The 18,341-nt window shown below is 37.9% G+C and overlaps 1 protein-coding gene across 1 annotated transcript in view; it reads right to left on the bottom strand.

Annotated features, from left to right (window-relative positions):
* Nucleotides 1-2,128: 2,128 nt before the first annotated feature.
* Nucleotides 2,129-18,341, bottom strand: part of CPEB4 (cytoplasmic polyadenylation element binding protein 4) — a 64,544-nt gene continuing 48,331 nt past the window's right edge. The window contains exons 4-9 of the mRNA XM_081232334.1: nucleotides 17,150-17,323; nucleotides 12,679-12,768; nucleotides 12,196-12,314; nucleotides 10,676-10,790; nucleotides 8,980-9,161; nucleotides 2,129-6,518 (exon numbers count right to left, since the gene is read on the bottom strand). Coding sequence (XP_081088460.1) covers nucleotides 6,291-6,518; nucleotides 8,980-9,161; nucleotides 10,676-10,790; nucleotides 12,196-12,314; nucleotides 12,679-12,768; nucleotides 17,150-17,323 — 908 coding nt within the window. The 3' untranslated portion in view covers nucleotides 2,129-6,290. The remainder of the gene's footprint in view (nucleotides 6,519-8,979; nucleotides 9,162-10,675; nucleotides 10,791-12,195; nucleotides 12,315-12,678; nucleotides 12,769-17,149; nucleotides 17,324-18,341) is intronic.

Here is an 18,341-nt window from a genome sequence, read left to right on the forward strand (position 1 = left end):
GATCTGAGTCAGCAAGGAGCATAATCAAAATAGCATTGCAAGGTGATAGTTTCTGCTGCAGAGTAAACTACTCTTTTTCTCCTGGGGTGGGAGCAGAGGCAGGAGGGAAAAAAGGAGGTGAACTGGAAATGGGACAGGGTTCGGAGGCTAGGCAAGTATGTTGAACCCAAGTTCAATGCAGACCATGGCAACAGCCCAGGATATGACTCAGGCGGGGCAGGAACAGGAGCCCTTGCAGAATGCAATCCAAAGTGGGGTTCTAAGGCTGACACCAGCAAACGTACTAACAAGTAGAGCAGTGCACCCCAAAGTATGTGCCATGGGATCCTGCATTACCGGGAAACAGTGTCTACGGTCAAAGCAACTCAGGGGGAAAACACTTGAAACAAAGCAAATAGGTTTCTTCACTGTAGAACTTCTCAAAGCCTTAATAAATTCAGTTGCCTATTTTCTAAGAAACAGGATGCTTTATTTTCAATACTAATTTAATGACAGAACTTTTTTTTTTTTGTCCTTTTCTCGTGGTAAGGACTATCTTAATGCTCTGGAGAATCTGGGAGACAAATATTAAGAGCTTCTTGTTTATTATTCTGTCATTACATACTTCAGAAAAATAATTACCCTTTCAATGTGTTTAACTCACTTCATTGACACCTTCAATGTTCCTTAATTTTTAAAATCAGGAACTTATTTTCCCAATGACTTTCTTTCTCTCTGACTTTAAGTATTTCTCAAACTTAAAAAAAAACTTATTTTCCTTCTGAACTGTGTATGAATACAAACCCATTACCAAAAGAAGTTATTAAATAACTTCGTTGTTAAGGACCGTTAAGAATGGAGTAAGGAGCTTTCCTTGTTGGGTGGGTTTAGGTAAGCTACCAGTGAATAAAATAAGAAAATGCAGCCCTTACAACCTCACACAACCTTTCCAGATTCACCATTCCATGACTTAAGACACCAGAAGTACTGCCCATACATATTATTTCAAGATACCATTGTTACATCACTTATAGTTGATATATCACTTGCCTAAAATAAATATTTCCTCAAATAAAGAAACTAAATCTACTCATGTTTTTCCCCCCCTCTCCTACAGTGCTGAAACCATGCCAGCATGCCCAGGGATACAGCAGAGGTGGCAACCAAATGTCACCCACATCTCCTATGTCCTTGGGGCTTTCTCAGGGGCCCTTCACTGAACTCTGAACTTAAGTTTTGGCTACTGCCAGCCAAAGCTTCTGTGACCTAGTACTCCTGGGGGGGTCCTATGCACTGCTGGTTCAGCCTGAACTCTCAGAAACCCCTACAGTCGGAAGAGTTCTATATTGGGAATATTTAGACAACTTAGAAGCAAGAGAACTCCAGAGTCCATTTTCTAGTCTTAGGAATACTATACCCAAGGTAAGAAAGAGCAGAGATTAAATTTGACAAAACAGGATCTATTCAGTGTTATGTTTTGTGCTATAATAAACCCTTAAAAGCTTGAAAATGCACTCTAAAATACAAATGACTAACACATCACAGTATTCAGTAGTCCACATGATTTACGGACGAACCCAGAGATAATACTTTCAATTCACATGCTCTACTGATTATAATCCCAGAGGCCACATCCTGTGATGTCAGGATCTAGGGAGGAACTGGGTGGTTAAAATTCCAGAGAGACTTGTTAATAACCCAGATCTTCTTGTGAGAGTGGCCAGAAATCAAGGTTCTTCACTGACGAAGACCCAAAACTAAACCTCTCAAATACTGACCTTGCCTATTAAGTAAACACGTGTCCCCTTACTTTCATTGGACATTTGGCCTTAAAGCAGATGACTGAACACTCGGATCCTGGGCTTAGGCCTCACACACATGCTGAAGGCTACAAATGAAAAGACCTCTGCAGGGCAGCGTGTGAACTAACAGTGCAGGCCAAAGACGACCACCACTGACATCTATGGGTTTACATAAGCAAGGCACACTTGCCAGGAGTACTTATATGACTGGACATCTTTTCATTTCAGTTTCTTCTGCTTTGGCCAAAGAATACATTCCTCATATTTTTTAAATGTTATATCCCCAACCATGGAAGCATAATCTACTTATGTTGAAAATAAATAAGTATATTAAAAGAAAGCTGAGTTAAAAGTTTTATTCATTCAACATCTCACATTACAAATATTTAAAAATTATATGCATACTGGTATAAATAGTCATTTGCAAACTATTTAATAACATTAATTTTCCACTAGCACTTCAACAAATGAACTCTTTTAAAAAAGGAACTGTGTTATATAACTTAAGAGTAGAACATACAAAAATAGGAACTTAACGTGAAAATGACTTTAATAAAAAATGAATTACCCTTATTTAAAATGCTATTAATAAATACTACAACCTCCCCATACACAGTAAAAACTATATGGAAATTCAGCCAAGTAGTACAATTAACTGACATACTTAAATAACTTTTCCTTCTGATAATATGAGCAATACACTGGAAAAAAAAATTAGGGATTAGTAAAAACTAGACACCCACTTGCTAAAAGTTTCACTTCCAAAAAATATAACAAAAATCTGATGAAAATTATAAAAACTAATTATACTTTAAATTTTAAAAATATAAAAAATAAAACAGTTGAATACAATATTGTCCCAATTCTTACAATGCTATCAATCACAGTAGCTTTAAAATAAGATAATAAAATAAAGCAAATGACCAAAACCTCTTTTATTCCATTTTTAAAAATAATCTCAAATTTACATTAGTAGAAAGATTGAGTTCTGATTCTTTTCTTTAGAAACACCAGCAAGAAAGAGGATTACTCTTAACAGTAGAAAATGACATTTTTAAATGTCTGTAATTAAAAACAAAGAATTACACTGCAAAGATCTTTCAAAAGTTTGAAATAAGTATTGCACATAACTTGAAGTTAACTTGCCACAATTCATCACATTCAAGTTTTAAATCACCTTTTAACAGAAGATTCAACTCTTCAAAACAAAAAGGGTGAATTATCAAGTCTTTCCAACAGCACTCTCATAAAATGCTAAATTCATTCACTGCAAGTTTTATTTTGCATTCTGCAGAGGTCTGTGTATGGAGAAGTATATATATTTTACCGAAGCTTAGGGACCAGAAGGGGAAGGGAGAGGGTTCCTTTACATAGAAAATAATCAGAAACACTTTATTTTACATTGCAAAAATAACCATGTAATTACTCTGTAACTACATTGTAAGTACATGGCTGGTGCCATGCTAGTGCGCTAGAACTACATGCTTGGTACATTGAAGTGATACCCTAAAATCTGTAAACTAATTACATGTTAATTATGTTTTGAGTTACATGGTAACTCCCAACTACAATCCCATGTAATCTGAAGGACATGTAATCAATAAAGTCCAGAGTAATAGATAATAATTGTTTATGCCCTGTAAATTGAAGTGTAACCAAATAATCTGTAAACACGCTTGTCACACAATCACAAGTAAATATTAGTAGAATAACAATTTCTTACATTAGTCATGCATACTAACATTACACACCTGTCCCACGGCAGGCTATTTTTTTTCTTTATATATAATTTAAAAGAGCAGACATCTCTGAATCAAACACTTAACACCAATTTATTAATATTAAAAATGGCTAAACATTCACCAAAAATGTCTGCATTATGAATAATTTTAAAAACTTAGTAAGAAGCTGTAGACAATTTTGTTATTTTAAATTTCTACCCTATGCTTATGCATTTCATTTTTTTTTAAGGAACTACAGTGTTATCTGTCATTTTCATGCAAATTTTTTTCATTAATTTGTGACTTTACATAGACTATTTCTTAAATTATAGGTACACCAATAGCTGGTGCTGGGGAAGGATGTTTAAGCAACATGCTTTCTCTTCTCTGCAGACTCTAAAATAGCATTGCCAGTGCACAACATTCATAATTTAAAATGTATGCAGAGCACTGAAATGTATAAAAAGCAGAATATAAGAAAATAAAATTTATTAAAATTATTTATATTAAAAAATGAAGTATATGAAGATCTCTCAGTAATAAAAGTACAAAAAGCTACTCTTTGCAATATGAAAAATTGAGGTATTGCATAAAGAGATATCCCGTCAGTGAAAAGTGTGCCTAAAAATGTTCACTGTTGGAAAAACAAGATATACAAAAGTAGTGCATAACAAATATACATTATGTGCATGACAAAATAAGTTAGCTACAAAAACACTGTACCGAAATTCAGCAGGTCATGTACAAAGGGAAAAATTATTATTCAAAGCTAGTTCTTATTTCTTGTTAGCTCATCACACCTGTTTACTGAGTAGGAACAGCACGATAGCACACCCCAAGCCACCTACAAGCACTGAAAAGAATAAAAAGAGGCAAATGAACATTCCAATTAGAATCATGTCGTTCAGGAGAAAAGAAAAAAAAGTCCCTGACCAGCTACGCAAGAGCACCCTCCATTCACATGACCGCTTTCAATATTTGCAGGGGATTCTTTAAAAGCAGCTCCCTTTCTGTATCTATTAGACAGCAAATGCCTCCATTTTGACCTTTGGAACTTAACAGGTATAGAGTTCATTAAAGCCTGGATTAAAAATAAAGGACTGCTTTTCCAGATCAGTAGGGGTCATCAGCCAGGTGGTTCCACCGCACTCCTGGGGCAAGTCTTTGGTTTTGAAGGATCCAAGATGGTACTGTTAGGTAGCACAACTAGCAAGATTGCCATTAGTTTTTTGTTTTTTTTTTAATGTTTTGCACACTGATGATAATCCTTTTCATGGTGGATAGGGCATTTCATAAGAGAATGTCCATAAAAATAAAAGTTACTTCCATGACCAGGGCTTCAAGAGACTATTTTCAATTTACCCCTGAAGCATACTGTTCAACACATCATAACGCCTTTCAAAAGCTAGTTTTATTTATAATAAAGCATGCATTACTTGATGAAGTTGGCACTTCAAACACTGACTATGTCCCATGCTAAGTTCTGAAACTGTAATGTTATTTTATTTTATAGGAAGAGTAAGATAAACATACGTACCTTTGCACAGATTTACACAGTTACTTAGTTCAACAGTGCAAAACACCTTGCAACTACTTTTTTTTAACTTTTTTTTTTCATTTGCTATGTTACAACTAAATTACAGGATACCCAAAGTAACTTTAAATCTAAAAGTAAGCCAATCGGCAGCCAATTTGAATATTGGTTTTGTCTTCCAGTTTTGGCTACACATGGTAGTCTAACACAAAATCAAAAATGATATCCTTGAGGTATCTCTAGATCTGTTTGTTTTTTTTTTTAACGTCAAAATGGAGAGCAAAGGCTGACACCTGATGAGTGTTAGTAAATTAGGATATAGAGTTTATATATAACATCAAAAATAAAATTTATATATTTGTTCTTTAGAAGAGGAAATGCTAGTTTTCCCACCAGTTGTCATTAACTCTAGCTTTGGTAGGTTTCCTGGGGCTGTGACCAGATACGTAAAAGTTTAAAAATAAATAAGTGCACTCCCCTCAGAAGTAAATGTACCCAATTTTTATATTCTAAGTTTAAAAACCTGTTTAAAAGAAAATAAACCTAGCTCTGCCTACTTTCCTATTTTCTTTTTTCTGATGCGGTGGTAACTTTGCGGCATAATGAAATTACATTCCGCCTCTAAACCCTTAAAATTAGTTATAATGCTGCTTCAATCTTGCTCATGCATTTGTGTTTGCTTTTAACACGCTCCTTCCTGTTAATAGTTGTTAACTTCTTCCACTGCTGTTAAAAGAATAAAAAGGGGACGGAAAAAAAGAGAAAGGCAAAAAATATGAAAGAAAAGAAAGAGAAAGGCAAAAGCACTTCCCTGGGGGAAACCCCGCGTCAGGAGAGATTGATAGTGTTATTGTTATGTGGTTATTTTAATAAAAGTATTCTTATCTATTATGAACAATAATTTAATTAAAAACCCAAAATACTCTATTGTTTCATTTCTCTTTTAATATTTCTCTCTCTCCTCTAAGAAAATGTTGCGGGAAGTTTGGATCCTCTTGGTCTCCAGCACAACAAGAGAATGAAACTTCCATGCAACATGATGGCAATACGAGAAAGGAGTTCATACATATTGTTTTCAGTGACACAAGAATCTACGAAATGCCTATATTATAGGTCATTCTTTCCATTAGACTTATTGTTAAGTTACAGACTGCACAAAAGGACATGCCAGCATGAAGAGGTTGAGGAAGGGGGCAGAATTAACAGAAGAGTGCACTTATTCTGGGGCCTGAAAATGAGCACTGTAGTTATCCTTTAGTTCCAGCGGAATGAAATATGTCGAGGACGGTCACCACCTTCCTTCACCAGGGGCTTGTGGAATTCCCTGCCAGCGCGAGAATGAATAGCAGCCCAGCAATATTCACAGTAATACTGCAGACAGGTAACATTAGCACAGAAAAATGGAGCAAATTTTCCCCCACAACGGGCCCCCTGACATTCATCACACAGCTGATCGTCCAAGACATATGGCTTAACTTCCACCTGCAATCAAAAATAAAACAAGGGTGTTTACATTTCTCAGTGAATGGACCGGGCAACTCTTATACCGTGTATGTACATTTCCATCCACTGTCTGAATGAGTCTGTGCCAAGGTATCCCAAAGGAAGGGTCAACAATTCTTTTACTGAAATTAGCTATCATCTTTTAAGGTGGTAAGGCTTTTATGCCCATTGTTTTACATTTTTGTCTTATTACCTAAACAGTTTTCAAATGAAAAGCAAGATCCCAGCAGAAAGTTAAGAGTGAAGCCAACTTAACATTTAAGAACATTATGAGGTTAAACCCACAGGAGAGTTTTCATAGACACAAGCCGTCACTTTAATTAGTGGATCTGGATTCTTGTCATATGTGGAATTATAATTTACACAAGACCAACTGAGAGATTCCCAGTGCCACAAAATAGCACTTCAATGTACAGATCAGAGGGAAGCTGCCTGACTTCTGCATCACAAGCCTCTGAGCTGTAATAAGGTTTGGGTCATGGTTTCTATTTACAGTGCACACATCTTGGGTTATAATCACAAACCTCGAACTCCAGGAAAACAAGATGCAGCCATAGTACTCATAATCTAAAACCTTGCTTTGTTCTTTGTCAGGGAGAATGGTTTACTTCAGTCTAAAAGTCAGAGGTGAATTTATAAAACTGGGTCTGTTCCAGTGTTCAATAGGCCAATATCATTTGAGCCTCTCAAGCATTAAAAATAACCTGGCTATTAATTCTCCAGTGAGAAAAGAGTTGGTTATTTTTAGTCTTGGAGAGACTCATGACTGAAACTCCCTTACACCAGGCTATGACTACCACTGGTGCCATCCACTTCTGACAAGGAATCCTGAACAAAGGTTAGCTGTGAACAAAAAGAGAAGAGTGATATGGAAGGCAGGAAGAGCAGACGTAATCAGAGGATTAGGCTTCTGGCACCGAGGCCATTCCGTAACATCTACAGAATGGCAGGCACACTGGTCACAGAATTGGATCGTAGAGGAAAACAAATTAAGTCTGAATTTCTAATGGCTAACCTTACAACTCTGAAACCGATGATGGAATGAAGCGATGAGGCGGGAGTGTCCGTTTACTCAGATGTACATATTTTTTAGTGTGAATAAAAAACGAGGAGGCATGTTAACATATACTGCAACTAATCCTGCCCCCTTCCTCCATGTTTACAGTAGAATCTATACCTTTCGCCTTACTATATTCACAGTATGATGACCACTACCATGGGAAATTTTCAGCTGCCACCGATGTGAAATATACATGAAATGGAACATAAGCAGTAAGTGTAAACCACTAGTGACTTGGTACTGAATTGAGAAAGGCACAATACAGTCAATCAACAAAGACTTTTCTGAGCACAATGCCTTGGAGTGTTGGATATCTAAGTCAGCCCTAATGAAAGTGCCAGTCTGCCATGAAATGAGGAGCTGACACCAGAATGTAAATCAACACATTGCTTTCTTCATCAAGAAGGTCTTTCTATGAAGAAATCTCAACTGAACTATAAACACTGTGCTTATTAATGCAGCAGATTCACATTCTGGTATAAATTCCTATCTCACCACAAACTCCTAACAAACCATTTACCAACTGGCAGTCGGTTCACAAGCCGTATTTTGAGTAGTACTGGTGTAGGATAGAGTTCCATCCACCAGAACATAAATCCATGAGGACAGGGACTTCTTGCCCTAGTCACTAAAATGTTTGTTGAATGCATGAAACACAAAGGTAAGAAATACGTGAATGCGAAGAAAAAAGACATATAATAGAACACACAGTCTCAAATACAATACATTAAAAAACAGAAGAGTTAACTTTGAGGGTTTTTTCCAGGCTTTTGATTCAGAGGATAAACACAACGAAGAGGAATATAAAGTGTGAAAATAATGCTAATGAACTACTACCTAATTTCAGGCAGTAAAATAGATTACAGATGAAAGGATTCTGAGTTCTTCTACTTAATCTGTTACAATGAAATATTTCTTAGACATGCCGTCCTAGAAATGAATTTACTCAATCATTTGTTACACAGGAAAATAGGGCTTGCTGAGGTATTTTTGATATCCCAGGTTAAAAAAAAAAAACCGTGAGGAGATCTCAAGGGTGTTCATGTTTGTATAGTTGATATAACATAGTACAAAGGATTCGGTAAATATGCACTGAATGACTAACTGAATAAGTGAATGGATGGAGGTGATACCTTAGGAAAGATTAAACAGACTCAAACAAAGTGACTGTAATGTTCTGGTTAGGCTATTCAGAAAACTAAGAGACAGAAGAAATTCATATGCAACTCTTAGATGTATTCCAGAGCATGCATCTAATGGGTCCTACAGGAATAACTATCAGCTGTCAATTTATTGTCACATAAAATTCCCCCACTCCAAGCTTGGTGATGACATAGACGGCCATTTCTAGAACTTCCCAGAATGTAGTCCAGGACTTACCCGTTTATCTATCTCTCCATGCTGCAGCTGCACGAAGCGGGCACTGATAGCAGCTATGTAACTCTGTTGATTAGAGAATGCGACTCGCCCAGCTCCTTTTGGGTATTTCAGCTCAGGGTCGGTATCAATCCCAGCATAGCACACGCCTCCATACAGCCGGTCCATTATCATGGCAAGCTCCACTACATATGGAAGGAGCAAAGGGGACATTTGAAATCAGGAAAATTCATCTGGCTCTTACATCAAAAGCAGTTCATGTGTCTGTCATTACAATAATTATTAAAATGAAACTAGCTATTATAACCAGTCGTCCAGGTGTTCATCTTTAACCTACTGTAACTAAGGGCAGGGACTCTGCTGAGTATTTCACATATGTTCACTTTTAATCTACACAACAACCCTATGAAGTAGGGAGTAATTTTCTGGGGAAACTGAGGCACAGAGAGGATGATTAATCTGTGCAAGGTCATGGGTAGTTAAGTGACTGTGCTGTACTTGGCACCCTGGTCTATCTGCTCTACGCCACGATGCACCATATATTTACCAGTTAACAATGTACTGCTTCATATAAGTAATCACTTGAACACTAGAAAGCTGATTGGCAAGGTCTTTGGGTGTCCTTCGAGCATATTTCCAACAAAATCCTTTTTACCTTTCTTTACCGTGTAGCTATTTGCCAATTTTTCACATAGAAGCTTGAAGTAGTGCTTCCCTGGTGGCGCAGTGGTTAACAATCTGCCTGCCAATGCAGGGGACACGGGTTCGAGCCCTGGTCCTGGAAGATCCCACATGCCACGGAGCAATTAAGCCCGTGCGCCACAACTACTGAGCCCGCACTCTAGAGCCTGCAAGCCACAACTACCAAGCCTGCGTGCCACAACTACTGAAGTCTGTGCGCCTAGAGCCCGTGCTCCACAACAAGAGAAGCCACCGCAGTGAGAAGCCTGTGCACCACAGTGAAGAGCAGCCCCGCTCGCTGCAACTAGAGAAAGCCCGCACGTAGCAACAAAGACCCAACGCGGTCAAAACTAAATAAAAAATAAATCAATAAAAAAAAAAAGAAACTTGAAGTAATAAATGCATCTTCTTCTCCATGAAATGTTACAGTTTTGAAACTGCATTCATGTTCATTTTATGTTCAACTCACTTATACTATTAAACCTCAAATTACTTGAAGTTGGGGATGAAATTTCTTCTGTAAGCACTGCTCTTACAACACAATGCACTGCTGAGAACCCTGCTGTATTTCAGAGCTCAGTAAGCAGCTGTTGAGCCCATGGGGACGGGGAAAACAAACAGCGACCATCTCGATACCTAACCCATCCCTGAAGGGTTTTGTTCTCTCAGATGATGATGAGAGTGATGAGCATTAGCATTACGAGACCGTGCACTACGCACTAGGCACCCACAATCTCATTTAATCCTCAAAACAACTCTCCATAAAGGACATACTTATAACTCCACTTGACAGATGAGGAAATTGAGAATTAGAGAAATTAATTTGAGTAGGGTTACTCAGCTATTAACTGGAAGCAGAGCACATGAATTCAAGCCCAGACACTTGGATTCCAGAACTCTCACTCCTAGACATGAACTCAAATGCTTATGGAGAATTTATCCTGAAAAATCTGTATATTTCTTATGCTAACGGATAAATAGGGTTTTTTTGTTTGTTTGTTTCTTTGTTTAATCATACCAGCTCGCAATGGTCGGGGAACACCACCAACAAATATAGTTTTTCGTGGGTCAAGAGGCTGTGAACCATCCATCACAAAGTCACTGTCACTGAGATTCCAAGGCCGAATCTGTACCTAGAGAGTGTGCAAACCAAAATGTCTCATTCTCAACACAGACAGTTTATACATAAAGGAAGTTTAAAATTATTGCAGAGTATTTTACTTTTAAAAGCAATAATCCATGTCATTACAAATCAATAAAACTGGAAAACTAGAAAAGACTTACAACTAGCATATTCCAACCTTTCATTTCACATTTAAGAGTAAACTAACCAAGGTGGAAAGTTCAATTTAATTGCCTATTATAACCCAAATCACTTAACACTAACATGCCCTTAATTATCTGTAAGTTAATTAACTATTTTACAGCTTATTTGGGCCCCTCTCCTACGCAACACCCCAGTAGCCATGTAATTTAAATTTAGCACGGTATTGGATGTTGATTAGTATTCAGTGCTATGTGAACTAGGACTGTGTGTCCAATCCTATGTCCAGGAAATGCAAACTACTCCTGATACTAACAAATCTGTTACATTATTTCAAAAAGCATTTCAAAATAAAAATATTGATGATATCTGCAGTAAGCTTTTTATGATAAAACACTTCAGTGTGTCCATTACAACAACCAAGGATCAAGTACCTCAATTCAATTGTTTGCGTGTATAAACTGTTACCAATGCCCACACCAAAGGCTAAGGGGTTGACAGTGGGGTATTCCCAACAGGTACACCAAACTAAGTCCCAAGGCCAGAAGGTCCCCAATTTAAATACCTAAATTTAGGGACTGGCAGGGAACAAGCAAGTCAAATAGAGTCTAGCCACATAAGAATTCTGGGACAACCCTAAGACACTAAGAGGAGCTCCACAAATCACTGTTTGAGCTAAGCGCACTAGCGCCTCCATTCTGAACTGGAGACCCCATCACTAGGTACTGGCTGAGCGATAACAGATTGTTGTGTTGGTTTGCCAGATTTGTCAAAACAGGCTAGTTGCTACTATTCCTAAAGACTAAATTTTATAATAAAGAAAAACTGCTTCAAAAAGAAACAATATGCAATGTATATTTATGTATATACATAATTCATTTTACTTGGCGAGTACCATATGCAAAAAGTTAAGGATAGTACTGGGTAAAATCTTGATCAAAGAGAGGAAGGAGAAAGACAGATCTATTTGTGATTTGAGTTCTATCATTCAGAGGAAATTCAGCTACTTTATATTTATCAAATGCATTACCAGGTGAAGTCTTTTAATAGAAAGATTCACCAATATTTTAACTAACCAAAAATTCAATGTCAAAATAATGTGCACAAATATACAGAATGTCAATGTTAGGAACCTGACAAAAACAAAACTTTTCATTTCGATTCTACTTACAAACGTTGTCAATTAACACATACATTAAGATGTCTGTGGGTTTTTCAGAGCTAACAAACAGAGGCAAAAATGAGAAGCTATTTTCATGCTAGACTGCACTTACTGGCTTGTCTTTGATAGTGGGACTTGATACACAAAGGTAGAGTTTTCCATCTTCTTCAATACATGCATCAATGAGAGCCTGAACAGAGCTTTCATCTTGAAATAGCAGGAATGCATAGCCTAATAAAAAAATTTTTGAAAGGCTTATATTTTTCCGATTTTTAAAATAATTCTTCAAGGGAAAGGAAGCATAAAACTAAGGAAGGGAAAAGGTGTAGAAAAAAACGAAAACAAACAGAAACCCCTAAAAGTTAAATCTCACCCTAAATCGGATAATATCAACATTAAGTTCAGTTTGGTATTATCTTGAAACCTCTTTTAGAGTAAAATTAAATCTGAATTGAAAGTACATACTAAATACAAATTTTAAAGACATATTTGGGAAAATGTAAGTTTAACAATGAAAAATTGTACAGTGAAGGCAGACATTTATGAAAAGAACATAAGGATAAACTATGCATGTATATCGAATATTGAAAATTACCTTTAGGAGGAAAATAGGATTTGCTCTCTGCTTTATGAGGCCAATCCACAATCAAAGGGCCAAAGCGACGAAAACTAGCTGTGATCTCATCTAATGAACAACAAACCAAAAAAGTAGATTTAAATATTTTTATGTTCATTTTTGGGAAATAGTTTAGAAAATAAGTTTCCAATCTACTCTTTACAAGAATAGTACACCAAGACCTCCCACATCTCCTTCATCTGGATTCCCCTTACTGTTAACGTTTTGTGCGTTTGTCTTCTGCCTCCTCCCCTTCTATCTATGCACGAATCTATCTATCTATCTATCTATCTATCCATCATCTTTTTCTGACATGACGCTCTACTACCCCCAAACATAACTACTGGTACCTGCTCAAAGCAAGGTCACTCCCTTATACTGCCTTATGTACCACCAAACAATGCCGCTTCCAATCAGGAAATCAACATTGATACAACACTCTTTCCCAATTCACAGACTCCATCCCAATTTTAAACTATCGCAATATATCTCTTTTTTCCTTTCTGATCCAGAATCCTACCCAGAACCATGCTACATTTAGATGTCATGTCCCAGGTCATCGGCCTTTTTCAGTTTACAATAGTTCCTCATTCTTTCCTGTCTTTTACATGCTTAGTAGCTTTAAAATATACAGACCATTCATTCTGCAGGATGGCTCTCAACCTGGGTCGGTACTGTTGCCTCATGACCTATGCATTCCAAACAGGAAAACCACCATAATGATGCTATGTCATCCTGTCCTTTCACTAGGTATGTTCATCTTGATCAGCTAGTCAAATTGATACCCGCCTGGTTTCTCCACCAAAAAGAAACCATTTTCCCCTTTGAATTTGATTAGTATTTTGTGGGGGAATATTGTGTTATCCATCAATATCCTGTTCCCTCATTAGACTTGGCATCCATTGAAGACTCCTACCTATATCAACTACCACAATGATTACTGCCAAATGCTGATTACCTATTTCTATCAATCCTTCTACATTTACTAGTTTTCCCTTCTCCCCCATTTATTTAGTCATGTATTTATTTATATCAGATCAGTATGGACCTATTTTATTCAATGGGTTATAATCTGATTCTCTCCTCATTTATTTTGATGTTCAGTTTGTCCTCAAAATTGTCCCTGATTTGGCCAGTGGGGGTTCCTATGTCCTTTTGACCTATCCCCCCATCATCCTTCAAGGGCTTCCACACTTCCTGGCCCAAGAAGATACTCTAGGCTTTCATCTTGTTCTTTCTCTGCCCTACCCTTAGAATTAGCCGTTTCTCCCCCCACCCCCCCAAGAAATCCTCGTTCCTTTCAGTGACAAAAGATATTTAGAAACTGAGACTTGGGTATTCCGTATAGTCATTGCTAGTGGATATTTACTGTTTCTAAGTCTTCTCTGAGGACAAAGCTAGGAAATATATGAATATACACACAGCTATATTTACAACCGTTTCTATATCTGTGTACATTTATAAAAATGAGTTCATACTGGTAATTGCAAGTCCACTCCAACATCCCATGTTTCTCTCTAGCCTTCCCCACTTCCCATGTTTGTAAATTCCCTTCTCGTTATGAGAAACCAAGTTCTGATTATCCTCAATATGTTGGCTTCCGTGCTCAATGTAACCCATCTTTCAGCTAGCTGCCCTGGCAGTCTCCTCTACCTTCCACCTCTGCACCCTAGCCCTATTGCCCTGATTTACTGGGCACCGTGCACACTGCTGCCGAGGCCTCTGACAGGCCCCTCCGTGTGTGTACCTACACACGCCCTCCACTTGGCACCCTCTTCCCCCTCACCAACCATCTTCCTTGGACACCAATATCTCTGAGCCTTATGAAGAAGGTAAAGGAAGGGCACGTGGGATGGACAAGGAAGACTTGATCATATTTTCCTATTAATGTAAATGATACCAGTTATGCTATATTATATATTTGGAGAACTAATGAGTAGACTATAGGAAAATAAATTTCCAGGGAACTTCTAGAAAGAGTAGGTAAGCATATGTAGATAAGACCTGGGAGTAGGGCAGGAACAGAAAAGAGAGATGAGAAACACGTTCAAATTTCAGTCTGGTAGAACTGTTCTCATCTCCTCCAGATTGTGAAAAAGTAGTCTGTTCAAACAGCTATGATGCCTGTTGCTACGGTACCGTTTAGCTCGTGTAAGATTGATAAATAGGGGAATGATGTCAGTGTAACCTAGACATTATACTGGTTCACAAATGACTTTTCCTAAGCAAGGTGAGCTAGCATAGTGGGAGAACCATAACCTTCAGCAGGAAAGGAAAAAGCCCCCAGCTTGTGTGATGTGCAGGCAGGAGCCCCCTCAGCTCTATTGTAAGAAAATTAAGAATGAGCACAGCAACCAAGCCTCTCTGGTCAGAGAGGTGTTCCCCCAACCTTGCAGGGCTCTTATCTCCTGAGAGTTTGCATTCCTCAGCTGCTCAGAGGTCCACTTTCATCTGCACTGCCTCCAAGCTAGCAAGCCAGCATTTCTGCTCTATTGGTTTTGTGCATTTTCAATATTCCTTGAGGCAGCCTCTAACCATACTGAGCTGCTTGCCTGAACTGTCCAAGTTATTTCCAAGGTACTAATTCTCTTTTTGTTAGTGCCTCTGGTACAAAATTCATTAGGTTCTAAGTGATCTGCCTCTAACCCCTTTTGCCCCATAACTCTGTGATTCTTAGTGCACAATTCTGCAGAACACAGTATTCTTCAGGAATACGTATTTCACATTTTAATAGAAAGGGCTGCCTGCCTAAATTGCTACCAACTTATCAACATACGTGGTCTTGAGGATAAAGCAAGATGACTAACACAATTCCCATTAATTTTGCTCAGTTTAAACCACCTCCTTTGCCAAATTGGTCAAATTTACCTGCGCCTCTAAGAATTTTAGGAACAATACATTTAAGATTGCTTAGTAATTTTCCTAAAAGATACAGACTAACTAGGCCAGAGAAGGAGCTTATCCCAAGCAAGGTCAGATAAAATTCAGTCTTCTCTTTCTGTATATAAGCATATAATTTCCTCATTGAAGTCCATCCAGGGCTCAGGAGTGTTAAAGATTTGACCTCTAAAGGCTCATAAAACCTAGAATCCATAATGCTAAGGAAAGTGAGGATTCCAGCTGGAGAAAAGAAAAGGTCACACCCAGGAGCTTACTGGAGTGAACAACGTCATGATGAGGTGTCCAGCCCAGGATGAACACTTTGAACAGAAGCTATGCCTTCTGACGACAGAACAGAGATTGAGCCAGTCTGGCCTGAAATTTCAGCACAGCTTCCTCCAGGACATTTTATCATAGACACACACACACACAAAAAAACCCTGTGTTTATTTCAATCTTTGGCTGTTTTGAAGCCATTTTTATCTCAACCTTCTAAAAGACTGATCATCTTAAGGAAAATGTAGTGGCTCAGTAAGTTTAATCTCAATCTAAATGGGAAGTTATTAAACTCACTATTAGACCTTATAGATTTTTAGAGAAAACTCTTCTATCCTCTGTAACGTTTCTTTCCATTTCCATTCAGGAAACCAAGACAAAGTAGATTAGGAACAAAGAGCAAGCAAGGATATATGGTTGCTATATGGTCGCTACTCTGATTTTTGTCAGGGTCACTTAGACCCACAGGTGAGTAAAATACTTCTGGACAGTAGTCCTCTATGTCTTTTTGCATGACTGGCTCCTTATTCAGGTCTCAGCTCAAATATCATGTCCTCAAAGAGGAGTTCTTTAACCACCTAATCTCACAAGTCTCCCTTCTGAGACTCCACTATACCACATCAACCTGTTTTCTTTTCAGTACTTATTCTCTAATATTTTCTCACATTTTTTAACTCCCTTCCCCCACTAGAATATCAACTCTATGTGAGCAGGGGCTTTCTATCTTGTTTACCACTCTAAACAATCCTAGGAACAGTGCATAAAATTCAGAAAGCATGTAAATATTTGACAAGTGAAAAAATACTCAGAAAATGATCCAACTCTTAAGATTCCCTACGACTCCAGGCTATATTTTTCAAAAGTTCAGGCTTGTTCTAAGATTTTAAACTTTTAAACAATTAACTGTACATTTATAGAGCACTCCTAAAAGGTAGAAAATAGGAAAATGAATAATTGAATTTGGCCAAGGAAGGACACACAGACAAAAATGCAGTTAGCATCTTGTGTTTGCCCACAACAGAATCCTTGAGAGGTTTTCCCAATGATGTTTACTCTTTTTGATTTAGTCCAGCCACTTGCTTCAGCAGGTTCCCAGAGTCCTGCTCCCTTTCCTTCTGTGAACTAACCTTACATGTTGTGTTAGGAAGACAGGACAAGAGAACAATGCAATCACAACTGAAGACCTGGAGCCAGATAAGGCTGTTATTATAATAACAGCAACCATTACCTATGCATTACCTATTATGCGCCACAGTCTGGGCACCGTGCTATAAACGGCTCTTTCTAAATATACCTTCATCGATGTCAGGAGGTAATCCGCCCACAAACACCTTGCGAGAATATCGTTCTACTCTTTCTCCATTCTGGTGAGTGAAGCAGTGAGGTGAACCCAGGCCACTATGAAGAGGTTGATCGCCACGGCCATCATCCAAGAATCCATCTTCCATTGGAAACAGTGAAGACTGACCTGGAACAGAAGGCAGGAAAAAAAAAGCTAACAGAAAATGTTCCTTGCCACTGATTATCTTACACAAGAAACAAGGAAAACAGCAGATCCAATAAAACAGCTGCTTTTATTTTTCTCACGGAACAATAAATCACTTAGACATGCTCTTGAATTTCCATCACCTTAAGGTCCCAGTTGAGTCAGGGAGAAAGTACATGGTTCAACAGAGGGCTGCTCAACCATCCCACTGGGATCCGGAAACTTGGTGAAAGTACAATAGGAGAGAGCAGTCTTTTGAAAGCAGTTGGCAGCAGACTGCACCACCTTGGCAGGGCCCCACGGCCACTGGCAACCTACACACGTACACTAAGTATTAAATTTGACTATCAGATGCTAGATCACTTAAATTTCTTTAAAACATCATACAATAGAGCCTGCCCAGTTTGCTCTAAGAATGTCCCTAAAATGAACAAGTTGATTTTTAAAGTGAGCACTCAGTTTACCTTAACTAATGGGATGCCATCAAAATCCACTTGATGCTGTTATCCAAGTTTGTTGGCTAGTCTTACAGAATCTAAGATTTCTAGGCATGCTAAAGATAAATTTTCTTTGAGTTAAGTAATTAGCAGCTGGTACAGGTAGTGTCTAATTCTAAAAACTAGTCATTACGTTTGCTGTCAGAAAATACTCTCATTCAGAATATAAAGACAGAAAAGACCAGAGATGCCAATGTGGTTAATATTCTCCCCATACTTCCCTGCCAGTAAAATATGAACGTATACATCATAAAGCAAAGAGCTACAAAGAACTGTAGAATCTCTCAAGCACTGTTGTGTCACTTTTCAGGCTGCCAATTTACTTCTAGGTACTACATAAGGAATTCGTTAATGGATTCTGCAGAAATATATCTTAAGTGCTCTTCCTTTACTGAAACATTCCAATATCCTTTTGTCACCACACTTGTCTTCCTTTCAACTTTCATTATTAAACACAATTGACAGTATATTTGTTATGAATTTACCCTATAAAACCACAGTTC

This window comes from Mesoplodon bidens (genome assembly GCF_964165515.1).
Source record: "Mesoplodon bidens genome assembly, chromosome: 4".
In the NCBI taxonomy this organism is placed as follows: domain Eukaryota; kingdom Metazoa; phylum Chordata; class Mammalia; order Artiodactyla; family Ziphiidae; genus Mesoplodon; species Mesoplodon bidens.